The 16,985-nt window shown below is 38.8% G+C and overlaps 1 protein-coding gene and 1 long non-coding RNA gene across 3 annotated transcripts in view; one reads left to right on the top strand and one right to left on the bottom strand.

Moving 5' to 3' along the window:
• AQP9 (aquaporin 9) overlaps positions 1-16,985 on the bottom strand; it is a 28,873-nt gene that overhangs the window by 9,845 nt on the left and 2,043 nt on the right. For both annotated transcript variants that reach the window (XM_038184880.2, XM_038184879.2), the window contains 3 exons: positions 5,877-6,003; positions 2,129-2,266; positions 405-523 (listed from right to left, as the gene is read on the bottom strand). In XM_038184880.2, coding sequence (XP_038040808.1) covers positions 405-523; positions 2,129-2,266; positions 5,877-5,943 — 324 coding nt within the window. In that variant the 5' untranslated portion in view covers positions 5,944-6,003. The remainder of the gene's footprint in view (positions 1-404; positions 524-2,128; positions 2,267-5,876; positions 6,004-16,985) is intronic.
• On the top strand, positions 481-11,939 carry LOC140003446 (uncharacterized). The gene is made up of 4 exons (XR_011812147.1): positions 481-1,503; positions 4,405-4,558; positions 6,252-6,370; positions 8,495-11,939. It is a non-coding gene; the product is annotated as an uncharacterized lncRNA (long non-coding RNA).

The raw sequence follows: 16,985 nt of genomic DNA, 5'->3' as shown, positions 1-16,985 counted from the left end.
GCAGAAAACTCTGGTGTTACACTGGCTGTTTAAGCATTTCTTAAAGAATCACAAAATGAGCTGGCTTTTGATGCAAATAGACATAGTGCTGCTGAAGTTTATGGAGAAACACTGATTTATGCCAGGAAGAACCTCTTACACAAATCGCATTAAACACATGTAGAGTGCAACAATTAATATGATGTATGTGGAAAGAACAACTTGAAATTAACGTGCTTGTAAAATATGGCTAAACTGTAACCCCCGCAAACAGCATTGCATTCCCATTGCTGTTGTACATAGTGATGTATGACCAAAATGGTGAGAGTCATCAGACCCGTTAAAGAGCTATGTATTTTTTATTGCCTAGTTTTATAGTTTTCAGTATGTTTAATTTGTAGAGTCAAGACAGCAAGTGCACTTACCTGATCTGCAAATCCATTTATGAGGGATAGGTATGGAGCTGGATATGTTGCAAAGATATGTGCTGTGGCATTAGGTCCTGTGACTTCAAGTGTTCCGTTGCTGTACTCCATAAAGGCGTCTGTAGAAAACAGCAATTACCTGGTTGCACTTCTCCATAAACATTAGGTTTGCTTGGACTAGGATACATATGATAGACGTGTGCACTTCACATGCTCATCTGAAAATGCTTATTTTATCTGGGAGCATAGTTAATGGATTTGAGGTGATGCGCTCATTCCCTCCTGTCTCATCTCTCCCCCTGTGCATTGAAGGACTTGTTTTATGTATCACAGCCTTCAAAATGGGGCTTTTTTTTTTTCTTTTTTTTTTTTTTTTCCCTGCAAGGGAGAGTTTTCTGATTCTGAGCACATTTGCATTATTCTGTAAGAGGTGCAATATTTGGCACGATGCCCTGAGAAATGCATAGCATCCTGACTGTACTTTGTAAACTTTTGGAATTCCCAGCCAGGAGGAATTACTGCTATTCTCTTTGACAGTTGTGCAATGACTTGTTCTGGGTATGAGCTCTCCTGAGAGACCTCCTCTTCTAAACAAGTTTGAATTTCTCACTCTGCATGAGCTTAACAGCCAACTGCTATGCTGGTCATCCACAAGGGGAAGGGAAGTAGCCCAAAACTTCACTTCATAGTTTATTTAAGTTAGTGTATTTGTAAATCCATATGCATCTATGTTAGTATATCTTAAGTCTATTTTAAGTAGTGTAATATGACTTCTGCATCAGAATAATTTGATTGCAAGCCCTGAAGTTCCCAAACTCTAACACTAACCTTAAACAAACAAAACCAAAACCAAACAGTCAAATAAAAAATACCACCAAGCCCAAAATAGTAACCACAGTCCCTAACTTTTTTTTTTTTTTTTTCTGCTCCTGATTTCTATTGGCACCTAACTGATTTACGGTAGGCATTTCCTTTCTTATTTTGTTATTTTCTTGCATCCAGACCCAGCACAGCTGGGGCAGAAGCAGAATTTTGGAGAAGGTGATTAAAGGAACTGATCTGACTGCATGGATTCATCAACTCAGGGACACCTGTGTATGTAAGTCAAAGATTTACCGAGTTGTTTTTCCCTTTGTGGCACACTATAAAATAGAAACATGCCTTAAGGATAGGGGTAATCTCTCCCTCCTTCCCCCAGTATGTGACCCCTTCATCACTACCTGGAGTTCATTGCCTTGGAGAGTTCTCTGTCTAGGGTGGTCTGCAGTTTAGTCAGGAGGGACTTGATCTCATATCCTGTAACCTCAATGAATGGCATTGGTGATACTAGCCTACAGGCACTTGGATCACGTCTTTAATGTTTCTAATTTGCCTGGAAGATGAATAGCCCTATATCCTGGCTATTAAGTAATTTAAAATCCTTACTGAGAAATACATGATCTCAGAGTATCTGATTTCCCATGAATAATTTTTCTAAATTTCAGAACATTTCCTGCAGTATTAGTGTTTCAGAAAAGTTGTAGGATATCTGGAATGTTTGAGCCTTTTTTTTCCCTTCAAATTCTTTATACTTTTTCCCTTTTTTCTTTATGGTTTCAGCCTCAGTCCTGCCATTAGCTCTGTGTTAACAGTCCTCTGCCTGCTTGGCATTTATTGAAAAACTGGGGCCTTAGAGACAGCCTGACCTCTAGTTTGTCCCATGACCATGTCTAAGGTGTACTCACCGTAATAAATCCCAAAGACAGCTGCTGCTCCAACAAATGCTCCCAGGAGTTGTGCTAATATGTAAATTGGTAATTTGGTCCATTTTAATCTTCCAGTCACGCACATGGCTAATGAAACGGCTGGGTTTATGTGACCACCTGAAAAATAAATCACAAATTAAGTCATATCAATGACTCAGATACATGAGAATAGGTTGAGGATTTGTAAAAATGTGGGCACTTTTGAGCATGAGACTATGTACATGGCTTCCCAGAGGTTATTTCGTGACTAAATGCTGTTTGCAATTAAACTGAAATAAGTTGGATGAACCTGGGGAGGAGGAGGAGGAGGAGGAGGGAGCCAGTATCCACCAAGATGCACTAAGAACTTCCCTGCTGATGTTCGCAGACTGTGCTATGTATCAGAATGCTGTCCTGCAGTATATAATCTATGAATCTGCAGATAACTTTTCTAGAAAAATCCTGAATCTGTCCTATTGGTTGTGATGGGAGGGTCCATCACTCTGCAGGTATTCTTTCTCCTCGATGACTTTGGCTTTTTATTCATTTTTAAGGGAGGACTGGAGCAGCAAAACATCAATTCAGTTTAACAGTCATGTATTCAAAGTAAGGACTATTTCTGACTTGATCATATTCTGAATCTTGAGCTAGACCCTGACTACACTCAAGGGAAATGGATTTCAGTCATGTTCATGTCCCTCTCTTCAGCAAGGGGTTACCTCTGAGCTCTGTTTTCATGAACATAAAATAACGTTAGGGTTGCCCAGCTTCATGCTGACTGCTGGTGAACCATGCCCAATGGGGGAGGGGAAAGCAGTGCATAATTCTTTATCACACATTTTCATCAAGCTCTTACACCCTGCAGGAGGGTCCACAATGAGGGAACTGATAAGGCACCTGTACCAAATCATAGAATTCCTGTGCAATTTCCCTCCTTCACTTTTAGGAGTAGCTTTACCTGAACTCACACATGGGAGACTTCAGCAACTCTGGAAGTCTTTGTGATGGTTTTAATTTCTGAAATGCATTTATTATCATACTACATGCTAGTCACTTTCCTCAATACCTTTTATCAACATAGGGAAAAAAAAAAAGCATTGAATGCCTTTGGAAAACTTCAGTTTTCACAAATACGTAGTTGATACTTAAGAAATCCAGATTTCTTGCCAAATAAATAAACAGATGTATTCCATGGTAAAAATACAGTAAAACGCAAGTCTTGCATGGATGTAGCAGGTCCATTGCTTACCTTCCAGGCAAAGTCACATTTTAGCCCATAGTGCTATCAGAAAAAATGGCCTTTGTCTTTAATAAAATAAATAAAAGAGAGCGACCTTTGTCTGTCAAAGGATAGTGTTGGAGACAGGGCCTCTATGTACAGTTTCTGTGTTTGCTTGCACTTCAGGTCACTGAGTCATTATCTTTTGAAATCCAGGCACCTTTGATACATGAAGAACTGACAAACACAGATAACAAGCTGGATAAAACCTTCTTTGTATCATTTCCAAAACTCTGACCTGGTAGCATCAGTCTTGAATTAATTTTGAATTCCTCACTGTGTTTCAAATTCTTCAGTGCAGAGCAGATAGATGGATGGCACCTTGTTTAACAGCCCTTCATGTGAATTTTGATAAATTGTTGTCTTGTCTTTTGTTCTTTACTCTGGCTGGAATGAATCATTTTACTTTCTTTCAACACCTGATACTGTTCCCCACCTGTATATAATACAGGGTGATTATGATGGTCAGGACAAGTCATATTAATATTAGCAGTCTGATTAACATTAAATCTGCAAAGGAAAAGTCTTGTTGAAGGTTCTCATGCTGACATAGGGGACGTAAAAGATTCTTGGTTCCTGTGCCACTGGCAGTCTCATGATTTAAAAAATAAATAAAGTCTGCTTTGGAAACTTCCCCATTTTTTCTAGTTACAGTGATCACAATGAGTTTGTCTGAAATGCTAAGTTTGAAAAAATGGTGGGAAATTATATAGAGATTGAGGAAAATGAGATGGAAGAAAAGCATGGAAGGGAATTTACCTAGATAAAAAAGCTCAAGTTCACCAAGTGAAGACAATATATTTTGTGTTACTGTGAATTTAGAATTCCACAAAGAGTTGATGCAAAATATTTTAGCAATATGTAAACATGAGACTTCATGGCCAAAGAGCCATGGAATTTGCTAACAAGGATATATGGGAACTGATATTCTAAAATGTCTACCAGTAATCAGATGTTGTCCCAGCCTATTGAAGTGTTTGTTTCTATTCTTTAATAGAGAAAATGCACTGCATGCAGAATCCTTTGTCGTGGGAAAAAACCTCAGGAAGCACAATACTGCAACCTCTGCAACCACTGTGACCTGCTAGAATTGAACTCTAATTTTCTGTATAATAGAGATGAATGCCCCTAGAGATGCCAATATAGGAAAGGTTAGTGTGCTTACAGGTTATTTTCATGATACTGTATTAGAAGGTTTTATCTGCCTATGTGTAAACCAAGAGCTGCAGCTTAAAGTTGTTCAGATAATAGGAACATACTGCTGAATTAACTTTGCATTTTATCAATGCACCATTCTACTCGCTTTCAGTGACAGTAGCAAGACTGCATGTTTTGCAGTACCTCAAGCACTTTCTAATAGGAACTTAGAAACCTCCTCATGCCTGCTGTTTTGTAAAATAAAATGTAATCTCTTTAGAAGAGAGATTGCCACAGTAGTTTCTGCTGTGGCAGCTATTTATTGATCCAGTTATACGTACCTACAGATACCTGCCCAGATGAACTTTACCCCCCTCCTGAATGGTCAGAAATTCATCCATGACAACTGGAGTACAAGGGAACCATTTGCTGTAAGAGTAATATAAACTCTCCACATACAACATGGAGTATTATGTATTATAATATATAGACCACATATTATTACAACTCATGAGTTTCTGTTTTACAGGGAGGATTAAAATCTTAAAGCAGTTATACCAATGTTCCTGGTATGAAGTGTGTCAAATTGAACAGTAGAGGTAGTACAGAATAGTAGAGAAGCAAGGCACAGCAAATGTAGCACACAAAGACACCTGTGGCTCAGCCATTCTTACGATTCCTACCCAATATATAGAGAAAATATTAAAGCAGAAACAAAGGGACAATGGCAGTACACTGATAGTGTATCACAGAATGTATCTCAAGTACTGAGTCTTTTTGCTGTTTCTGCTTTCTCTGATCTGTTTTTTCTGAGAACAAACAAAGCGTGTTTCTTTTAAAATTTGGGGCAAGGAGGGGACTTGCTTGTTATAAAACATGGCGAGTTGAATTGTACTCCCTAAAGCAAACTCTGCTGCTTATACCCTTTCATGGGTTGTCCTGCCTCCTACCTGGCTGGCAACCATTTTTGTTGGTGAATGCAGGATTCTCTAATCTTTTCCTGGTTATTATTGACAGAATTCTCAAAGCAACACCAAGTAGATTTCTGGTTTGCTCAGATCACTGCTTATAAAGGCCAGAGGTGTGCCAAGGCTGTGAACTACCACATTGTAGTTTGGATTAGAATTTGTTGGAAGTGTTTATCAAACAGAAAAATAGAAGGAAACAAGAACACAAAATAATTACTAGCAAAACTCTGATGCAGATTCTGCTGTAATGGTGTTTGTTACTGATAGATATATCACTGTTTATTCCATGAATTGGAAATAATATAATAAGGTAGCCTTAAAATTGTGGCAATAAATGCTATATCAGAAAACAGAAGTCACTTACCAGAAATCCCCCCAGACACATACACTGCTATGGTGACTGCCATTGCAAATCCAACAGAGACTGTCATGGGCCCGCCATGTGCTCCTCGGCTAAGGACAGCCTGCGCCACACACCCACATCCAAGTGCCTATATTTTAAAAGAAAAATGTGAAATCTTAAGCGTGCCTGTCAAATGTTATTGGTTAGTTTGCAGCTCTTGCTGATGTCCAGGTATAGCTGAAAATGTTGTTTAAGTATTGAAAAAATGCTAGAATTTGCCATTAGTGGCATGGGTACCATTGTTGCCTTTACCACAAGGAACATTTACTCTTATTTTCCCCTGTTTTGTGACCAGAAAGAATGTCTGGTAGTAAGAACCCCTCTGTCTCTCTACAGAAAACACTTTGCAACTATAATGGTGTTATACAACTCTGAATTTGGAGCCTGGAAAGTATCTCACTGTCTCCACAACAAATCCCTGAATCTGAAAGTGAAGACGGAATTATTTCTTTGTGGTAAGTTTCCAATTCCAGATTGTAGTTATAAGCAATGACACAAAAACAAACAAACAAACAGAAACACTATAAAAGACTTTTACTATAAAAGTCATGAAAAATAGTCCAAAAATGCTTTATGTTTAATACTGAAACTCTGGAATGAGACAGCTGTCTGAAGATTAGAGCGTGTGTTACTCTTACGCTGCCTTGATGTCATATATTGCTCTGTCAAAACATGAACTGCTAGACCTTACTGTCAGTGATTTTAAAATGAAGACAATAAATGAGGGAGAAAGCCAGAACAGGTAGTATGACTCTAAGCCATGCAATAAGATTCAAGACTAAGGGCAAGAGAGATGAAAATCTAAGAGCTGTTATGGACCAAGGCAAAGAAAAGACAAGTTAGGGCAAATCATAGTGAAATCAGACAAATAACATTTGTAGCATCATGGTTCAGACAGACTTTAAAGTAAGTGGTTACTTACACTCCTGAGGTATAATTTTTCCCCTTGCTGTGCTCAGCTAGCTTTCTGCGAATGCTGAGTGCAGGGTATGTTGTAGGGAAATGGAGTCTTTTGCTCCTCTGCAGGTATAAGCAATCTGAATCATAACATTTCTGGGATGTGACGAGATTTATCTTGAGCAATGTTAATTAATTAGATGTTAAATTATATATTTATTTTCCTTCTTTTATGGTACATGGGAATCTGTTTGTTTTTTTTTTTCCTTCTCATAGAAGTATTGCATCTTACCCAAGGCAGTTGCTTTGGATATCTCCTTGCTTCACTTTAGCATTCTGCCATTACTGCATGTCACCCATGACTGTGTTGTAAATGACCTTCCTAACTATGCATATTTGAATACCTGAAATATAATTGTTGGAGAAAGGCTTGCTTTTAGTTGCAAGGCAGTTCCATTCAGAAATGTGTAATGAGAAACAATGTAATGGGAAAATCTCTCCTGCCTTAGAAACAGACTATACCAAAAAAGATTTGGTGATTGAAGTTTAACAAGCAAGTCCTGCCAGAATAGATGCAATTTAAACAGGCAAACTCAAACTTTTGTTTCCATTATTTCCCCAAGGTTTTAACTAATTCCAAAATGCGATAGAGAAAACTTTCAGTAAAATTACTCTCAACCAGCTTTGCAATGCAGACAGAGTTTGTTATAAAAGTGCCCCAAGAATGTGTCGTTATACCCAGGTGCAGTTCGTGCCTTGAGGTTATAATCATGCGAGCAAACAGAGCACTGTATGGTGCCAAAGTATTACAGCTGTCAGGATATGTGAGGGTAGGGTGGTGTTAGATAGCAGTAGTTTATTGGACTGTATAATTGAAAGTTACAAGACATTCAAAGCTGCAGTCAACTGCTGTGCAATGAATGGATGACATACGACTACGTTATGCATTCTCTCATTTCTGTTCGTATCTCATACCTTGCTATTCCAATGTTAAGCACAAATGCACATACAGATATAAAAGCAAAACAAAAAACATTTCAGCTGTTCACAGTTGAAATTACATGGTTTTTTAAAACTTCATATGAGAATTCTACACATCATATATTTATATGTTTAATGAATATGGAAAGAATGGGTGTGCTGAAATTTATAAAGTTTAAGATTATGGCACAAGGCTAGAGGAGGTGGAAGTAGCATGCTCCAGCATTCGTTTTTCCAGACTTCTCAAAGGGAGTATTCCAGGAATTGCACCAAGGAAGATTTAGTGAAAGGTATGGCTCAGATATGGAGGAGTATGGGATGGTCTGCAGCCCTGTGTGAGCTGGGGTACAGTTTGCCTTTAGGGAAGTAGTTAGGTCTACAAGTATGTACTTATGCTTTGAAATGGCATGGACAAAATTTAGCAAATTCAAAAGAAAAGGCCATTGTTTTGAAAATAGCAACCTGTTCTGTAAGGGTCATTAAAAAAAAAAAAGAGAACAGGAATGGGAGAGATGGCTGTAGAAAAGGATAAGGGACAGTAACCACATCTATGTACATCAACTACAAATTCACATGAAGAGGGAAGGAAATAACAGAGGATGGCTGTGGCCTCCCTTCCCTGATTACCACAACCAAGAAGAATCATAGAGAAACAGCTGTGTAGTCTTCTTGCATAACAGCTACTGTTATACTCATTACAGGGAAATATGCAACTGCAGATGCTCTATTTTTGTGCTAACTGGTCTCAGAAAACTGAATCTGCAAACAAGAAGGCATGCAAGCCAGCCTGAGCACAGCTGCACTGTTGTGCTCAGTGGATGTTAGGGAGTGACCGCCTGCTCATGTATGACCAATGAGGCAGGCACAGTCCGTGTGTACCCATTTGGAGTTGAGGAAACTGGGGACTAAACCTGCAAATCTGAACCACGTCACAGAAATACTTTATCTGCTGTCATTTTAAGGAGGAGAGAAAGATATATTTTTCTCATACTTACTACTACTAGGCTGACATAACTGGAAACTATCACCTAATCATGTAATTACATGAGCAGCAATTTAATACCCTGTGAATCTCTGCTTGGCTGAGTTAAGACCAACTTGATCATCAAGTTGTAACTAAATATTCTAAGTTTCTAGGCCAAGCTCAGCCACCAGTGCACCCACACAAACCCAAGCACACAAATTTGATGGGACTGTAATTTAGAGTAGAATATAGCCAGGTATCTTTATCTTATCTTGTGTTATGTTACCAGGTTTTCATCTTACCAGTTGTCTATCTCCTGATCTTAAATTTACTGAAGTAGTTTCAGTTCTGACTTTTTTGTTCACAAAGTAATTAGATTGCTGTCATAAATAATATGTCTGGGTGTGGAATAGCTGTCTGCAAACTCTGCCAAAAAAAGTTGCTTCATGGACATTAGATCCTTCCCATTGTCTTGGGTAAGAAGGCTAATGTTAAGAAAGGAAGACAACTGGCCTCTTGTGAGCATGTCTTGTTGTTCTCTGGCAGCTTGCAGAACTTTATCCCACTCAGACTGAAGATCACAGTTCCTCTGTCTGCACTGTTTTCATTTTTTATTTCACAAATGTGTGAAATAGCAGTTTTCAATGTAAATAGGACCTCCTGCAAGATTGGAATCCAGAATTTTAGGAAATCTGATTTTCTACATGGCCTGTAAAGCCTTAGACATCTTAAAGCATAAAGTTTATATTAAAAAGACCCCTTCTTATTAAACGTATCTACTGGTAACATGCATTCATAGCCATACACTCTAACAGTAAAGAAGCAGCCAAGTCTCCTGCTTTGTATCAGTGTGGAGGCAATGATGTGTGTTTTTTTCTATCTTGTACATCACCAGTTGCCAAGCTCTGGTGAGTTAAACTCCTTCAGTGGGGTACCATAGATGTTCATGAAGGCAGAGTACAGCCTCAGTGGCTCCACAACTGATGACATTCTGCTAGAATACAAGAAATCAGTGTGATACAGTGAATCCAGAGTCAGCTGTTACAATAATAATAATAACAACAACAATAATAACTTACTTCAAAGCTGTACTCTTTCAATAGAGAAATATTAGAAAAATACTTTCAGAATGTCCATTTTAGTTAGTTTTCATGACATAGTTAAACAGCTACAGGTAATTATGAAGAATCTCCAACGACCTCTCCACCACTTCACAAATTTCTTTGTTCAGGAGAGGCGGTAACCCTGCCCTTTCCCATGCCACACTCCCCGTGTTCCCCAGACAGGCATTTCCTGCTAGTCAGAGCCTCAGCTGCTCCCCTTTTCCAGACTGGATGGGCCTGCAGCATTGCTCTGGGTCCTGCCGCAGGTGCTGGGTTCCTGTGCCGTGCTGTGAAGAGGACAGGCTCGGGTGCTGTGCAGCATGTTAGGCTAAAGCTGTGTGCTTGCTGCAAGCACTCTTCTGCTATCCCAAAGTTACCTGTCCTGAGCCTGCAGAAGCACAGCAGTACTGCCAGGACACTCGAGGACATGAGAGCAAGCCCTGGCGTTTCATTTCTAAGGGAGATTGCCACAGGTTCTCCACACAGCCAGGCTCAGCACCAGGCGTCTTGGCCCTTAAAACAGGAACACGGGAGAGGGCTGGGAGAAGTGGTTGCATTTGCCCTTCACATCAGGTAGGGATCTCCCTGGCCGAAACTGCCCATGAGAACATTAGAGGGTTGATTGTGATTTTCTGTAGTCTTATGCAGGTTTTTTCTCTGGCCCCATTAATATTTCCATGCATGATCACCCAAATGGGTGTTGCTTATAAGAGTAGTAAATAAACTTTTCAGATGAAAGTCCAATTACTAAATTCATGGTGTCCTTCTACAGGGTTCTAATTCAGAGTGTATTTTAGAACTCACTTTCATTTGTAATCTCTTTATTTACAACCAATTCTGATTAAGAATTTATCTGTTTGCATTTCATAACAAGGTGTTTTATCATGGATTAGAAAATCTTTACATACAGAGACATGGTTTTGCTATGTTTGTGTATTATGTATAGCCTTGATTCAGCCTGGGCTCTTAAGCATTCTTTCAATAGAGATAATAATAACAGATAACAATAGAGATAACAGATAATAGAGATAACAAAAACAGAGATGCATTAGGTCTACTGAAATTCAGGGCATGAGCTCTGCAAGAATTCAAGTCAGAGGAAATTCCCACTCGTCCAGGAAAAAGCAATCTTCATCTCATTTCTTGTCTAATATTTGCCATCTTTTGTTAAATCAGATAGTACTTAAAAAGTTTAAGGTGAGATAAAAATAGAGCTTAACAGGCAAGTAATTTTAAAATAGTTTAAAAGCACATGGCTTTTATTTTATCATTAATTACATATTTTGGTGGGGGCAGGGGGATTTTTGTACATTACAATTTAATCAAACTTGGAGTAATAAAAAAATCACTACATCCGTTCTCCTGACGATCCCCTGGGACACGACCAATATCCTCTTAGGTTCAAATGGATTTCCCTTTATTTTTTTTCAGACTTACTGTTTAATAAAATAAAGGTTTGAAAAAAAAATCATTTAGATAATTAAATATTATAGACATAAGCCTTCAAATGATTACCATTTTGAAACTTTTTTTTTTAATGACGGAAAGCATTACTACTCGGAGACATGAATGTAAATTTAATAAGGCTTTGGATGAAATGTGTACATAAAGCTTTTAAAACAAAGATTTGACTCAAATTGCTCTGTGGGAAAAAAATAGTGAAAATATTGAGGTACAGACCATGCTCCGTTATATAAATTGATGCCTTTAAATTTTTATTACAGCTTTTGCACATGCAATAGGAGACAAATAAAAGCTTGAAATCACTTGAAATGCAAAGGTCTGCATTCTCTCATATTTTATTATGATTAATATTGTATTCTTCATCCTGAAATGCTAAAATGCTTTTCTTTCCTGAATTACACAGGGTAACTGGCTTGAGTCAATTTCTTGAGAGAAGATTGTTTTTATTTTCTTACTAAGTTTTAGAAATTTAGGAGAGAAAGGAAATGAAACATTTCATATTTAGATGCAAACTCTCAAGAGTGAAACATGGCCCCTGACGAAGGGGCTAGGAACCAAAGATGAGGCAAGGGAAGAAAACCTTACCTAGTAGCCTCATAAGAAAAGGAGTATATTCTGGTGCTGCTGCCCTCCCAGGTTACTCTTACTCTTGAGCTGAGGTGTGCTGTTCTGCTTTGCTTCCTACACCAACTGAAAAGATTACAATCTCTCTAAACTAGGATTAAATGTGTTTAGTCTTCAGAATGGTGCTTGGAGAATGGAGGAGCATGCTTTGTCATTTCTGAGAAAGGAGGTTTTCTATCATCTCTTAACAATATAAGTGTACATATCGTTGACTCTCATTTGGTGCAGAAGCAGGGCAGCTGGGGCTTTGCTGTGCCTTCATGTTCGAGGGGCATGGTTACGAGTAAAGACTCGGTGTTTTATTTCTAAGTTCTTTTCTGTTGGGGAAAAAAAAAAATGTTTCTTTGAGCTGAATGCTTCCTCTTTTTTAGTAAAGAAGCCTTTTAGGGATGGGTTAGAAGGAACTGAATCAAATTCTCCTTTAAACCAGACCATGGACTGGAGACCTCACTAGAATGCATTTTTAGCCAGAGTAGTTCATTCATCTGAAGAGTTGAGATGACAGAGACATAAACTCACTGTATGGCATGAACTGAATCTGTTATCTCTTCCAACAGTTTATGAGAGTTTTAAAAAATGAATAGTTTTATTACTATTTTTTAATTTGGCCAAAGTTTTTTTTGGGGAAAAAAAAAAAAGCTTGAAAAGCTTGTAAGCTTGTAAATTTCTGCCTGTAAAACCTAAACTGACATTTTACACTCTCATTCCTTCAAAGATTCCAACTGTGAATCTTCTGTGAGGCTAAGGGAGAGTGCCTACACTTCAGTTCTATAGATGCAGACTTTCTGGGGGAGAAAAAGAAAAAACATCTACAGAAAAACTTCTCACAAAACCAGGTTCAATTTACTGGAACCTCTTGGTTGAACAAAGAGAGCCATTATGTGTTAGGGCTGGTATTGCAAAGTTCAAGATAACTCTCTTCTAAAACTTTCATGCAATACAGAACATCTGAGTCACCTGAAAGTTTAAAATGTCATATACTGGAAAAAAACAAATAACCACAATTTTTGCAGTTCAGTTTGCACTGAAAACAAAGGTTTTCCAGTGACTTCTCAGAATTATTTGCTGTAATGAACACTTCAGGGTAAAAGAATGGTTGGGTAACCTTCCTTTCAGTTCCTTCACATTGCTAACTATTTATCTGAATTAAGGAATGACTTTAGGGAGATCTAAGTGTTTTCTAGAAAGAAAAAAAAAGAAGTTATTTGATAATGTAAAATCACAGAAATAATAGCACTGTACAACAAGACCTCCTTACACTGAGCCCACCTGAGGATCTTTGTCACCACTTTGACTTCTGTTTACAATGCTAATCTCATACAGTTGCAAGAAGGTGGAAGAGTTTGCACATCTTCAACAGAATCAGTAACAAAATGTAAGGTCTTAGAATATATACAACCAGTAACTGAAACAGAAATGACTCTGAGTTTGGGATGACGTGGAAAGGAAGCCTCTTATTCCCATAGAATGAGCGATTTTGGTCTGGAAGTTCAGGATTAAGTTCTGTGACGTCAGATTCATGAGTGACTTCAATTATTTAGTGGTTGTACTATCATATTACTACTAGAGACCCTAATTTATGGATCTCTGTGGAATATGAACCACTTTTCAGAGTACAACTGTGGCTGAGACTCATGGTATTTGCAGCATTGTATAATATTTAAAAATCTGTTGAGCGATGTATCACAATTGTAAATGTTTTAATAATCTTTTTTGTCTACCTTTGACAAACTTAAGTTCATTGTCTAACAGACAATTATATAAGGTTCTGTATTGCAGGAAAGTCAGTGCTAATCTCAAACAAATTTGTTAGAGATAACTCGTACTTACTATTGCTGTAAGCCATTTCATTCTATACAAAGTCTCCATTTCACAAAAATTTAGAACAAGAATTTATTTTCTTTGTGTAAAAATTCTAAGTAATTTTGTATTAAACACTAAACGCTTATCTAAAGAGTAAATGATGAAAAGCTAGATTTGCTTTAATGTAATAATATGTAATAAGGATTCTAATGCATGCTTGGAATAATGGATATATATTATTGTACAGTGTTGTAAGTAACATGCACTGGAATCTATGGCTACAAAAAGAAAGATATTGAACAGTTGTTTAAATTTTCATCTTCTAGGCTGAACAAATCCATGAAATGTCACACTTAAAAATTTTTCAGGCAAGACTGAACTCCCCAAGAAAGCAGAAATGATAACTTACATAATGAGGTGGTCAGAATATGAAAACCAGACAAAAAGATTTTGATGAGCAAAAGGTAAATAGCCATTCTTCTAATTAGTTGGATTGTTTGCAGTGGGCAATGTCATGCACTCAATTCATGCACGTGCTGATGCACTGCAGCCTATGCACACACAAACGTTTGCTTCAGTGGGAGTTTTGCAAGAGGCTCCCCGCTTCCAGCTGGGGTCTGGGCTTCGGAGTAGAAAAGGAATCCTTCTCCCTGCTAGCTGGCTTTTGTGTCCCTGTTTACTTTGGGTGGGGCTGTGCACAGTGAGAACTGTTGGAACATTCATTTAGTTTTCCACTTGGTACAACAGTAACAACTGAGGATGATTTAATTTGCTTGGTGTTGGTCATACTCACTTACTTGACTGTGTCCTTAGAGAAGCAATAGATAGGGAAAGTTTGCAAATATGCTGCCTACTGGTCTTTGTATGCTAAATAGAAGCCTGTACACTGCTCTGGACTCAGGAGATACTGGCTCTTGTGCAGCTCCTTTCTGGGAAACTGTTTAGTAAGATGCTCTTCAGAGTGAAAATGAAATACAAACTATGTGAGGTGAGCAGTAGCTGGTAAAGGAAGCCACATGGCCCATTTGGCTTCTCTTTTTGGAACTATTCCAATTCAGATATACTTAATGGCATAAGCCAGAATAAATCCCATTTTGTTTGAGAGCAATGCAGCCAAGTCCCAAAGGGGAAATATGGAGAGAAACATGATTAAAAGCAGAGAGGCACTTGGCTAGTTGAGTTCCAGGCAGACGCACTGAAAAGTCACATAAGCCATCTATCTGATTCAGCATGGCTTCTTTACTCTTTTGTGCTGATACCCAGCTGGTCCCTCCCACAGTAACCCACAGGAGCCCTGAGAGGAAACATACTGAACCAAGAGACATGCTGGAAAACAAAAAGCTCCCCAGAGTGCTCTTTCTCAAGGGAGGCCTCAGGACAGCCCCAACTACAGAAGGCTGAGGCTGAGACTGGGAAATGTGTGTATGCACTGGCCTCTGAGCCCACCGCACAACAAAGGGGCTGGCATTCTCCCGCCTGCAGGACCTGTTGCACAGGTGTGGGATGGAGGGACCAGTCTCAGAAGTTGGTTCTAAACACATTACGCAAAAACTACAATACTCAGTATCCACTTCATAGAAAGTGTTGTCCTTTTCAAATGTTTGTTCAAAACTTTATAGGCAGATTGTATATTTGTGAGGATATTCATTTTAAATTACAAATAGCACAATGAAACTTTGCAGGTCGGGGGTTTGCCGTGGGACATACCAAGGCAAATGCAAGGCATAGACAGGAGCTCACAAATAATGTGCAAACAGAAATACCAGGCCTAATGCACATTCCTCATTGCCTATGCTCCAAGTGTAACCTAGTTATATTAAAAATGCATCGCTATGTTTGTTGTTTTGTTTTGTTTTTAATAGAAAACACGTATGTGTTTAAGCACACCATTTTCTCAGCTTGATGGAACCTCATAAAGTGAATGTGATATAGTTCAAGACAGTAACCAAAAGCTCACTATAACCAAAACCACATGCAATTTGCATTTGGTTACGGACTGAAAAATGTATGTTTTCTACTGCTCCAATTCTTGTCCCAGAATGTAACTGGAGAAGCTGTGCTGTGCCTTAGGGAATAATTCATGGCCTGATACTGAAAGAAATATTGTTCCCCTGGAAGAATAGGTCTAAGAGTAAAGTAGCCTAATCGCCAACAGGATTACCCAGCCAGGCGATAACAGCAGCTGCTCTGTATACCATTGGATCTGCCTATACAGCAGAGGACTTCCAGATTTGTACAGTTTAGTGTTGTTCACTGAACCCTCAGAAAGCCTCAAATCAGATCCTTTGGTAAGCAGAGAGAGGGACTGGCAGCGGCTAGCCCATAGCACCAAGGCATGCTGTGCAATATAAGCAGATCTGTGAAGCAGCCAGTTTAGAGGACCCAACTATGGATGTCTCAGGGTGGGGATTGTTCAGCCGTATCTCTAGTCTGATCCAGAGGCTGAGCAGCTATTAACGGTCAGCTCATTTGCTGTGCTTCTGGAGCTCTCCTTCCACTTCAGTTTCATCTGAAAAGAATTCAGTCTGCAGGCTCTGAGACAATGCTGCAGGGCAAACCACAGCATATTAAGCAGGGATGACCAGGAGATGTTATCCAAACTCTACACCCAGGGACTTTTTCAAGGCTTGTTGTCTCAACTCTGTTCAGCTCTGCAGGTGGAGCCCTTCTCACCTCCAGGGGAAGGCTTGTTATTTGCCTGAAGTTCTAGGTGTCCTGAAATTAATCTTACAGATTTTACACTTTACAGTTTGGAAAATAATATTGCGAGACTTGAGAGTTACTCAGGACAATAACTTAAGCTCTTAATAGTACGTGGTCTGTGACGTTCTCCAGAAGAAATAGAAATAGGTGATTTGGGGGATGGAGTTTTACCCAGCTGGCTTCTAGAGGTACTGGGCTGATCACAGGTTTAGGTACCATCAGTTAACACTGACTTCCAGAGAGAGCCTGTGGATAATGGAAGGGCTCATCCCTGCCCCGCTCCCTGGCACAGGTCCTCCGTACAAGCTGTAAAACCCGTCACAGTGGCAAAAACATGGCTTTCAGGAAAGATTCAAATGAGCGTGAACTCACTTTTAGTTTGTAACAGGATTAAAACATATTTGTAGTATAGTGGAAAAAAGCTATCACTTCTTTTGCATACATAGTCTGTTTTTCAAGGATTTCTGCCTCCTGACTTATCAGGGTGCCCCTTTGATTAGCTCCAATTTAAGTTAATAAGTTTAATATTTG

This window comes from Anas platyrhynchos, chromosome 11 (assembly GCF_047663525.1).
Source record: "Anas platyrhynchos isolate ZD024472 breed Pekin duck chromosome 11, IASCAAS_PekinDuck_T2T, whole genome shotgun sequence".
In the NCBI taxonomy this organism is placed as follows: Eukaryota; Metazoa; Chordata; class Aves; order Anseriformes; family Anatidae; genus Anas; species Anas platyrhynchos.
Note: the sequence above shows the minus strand (reverse complement) of the source record. Positions and strands in the feature narration are given on the sequence as shown.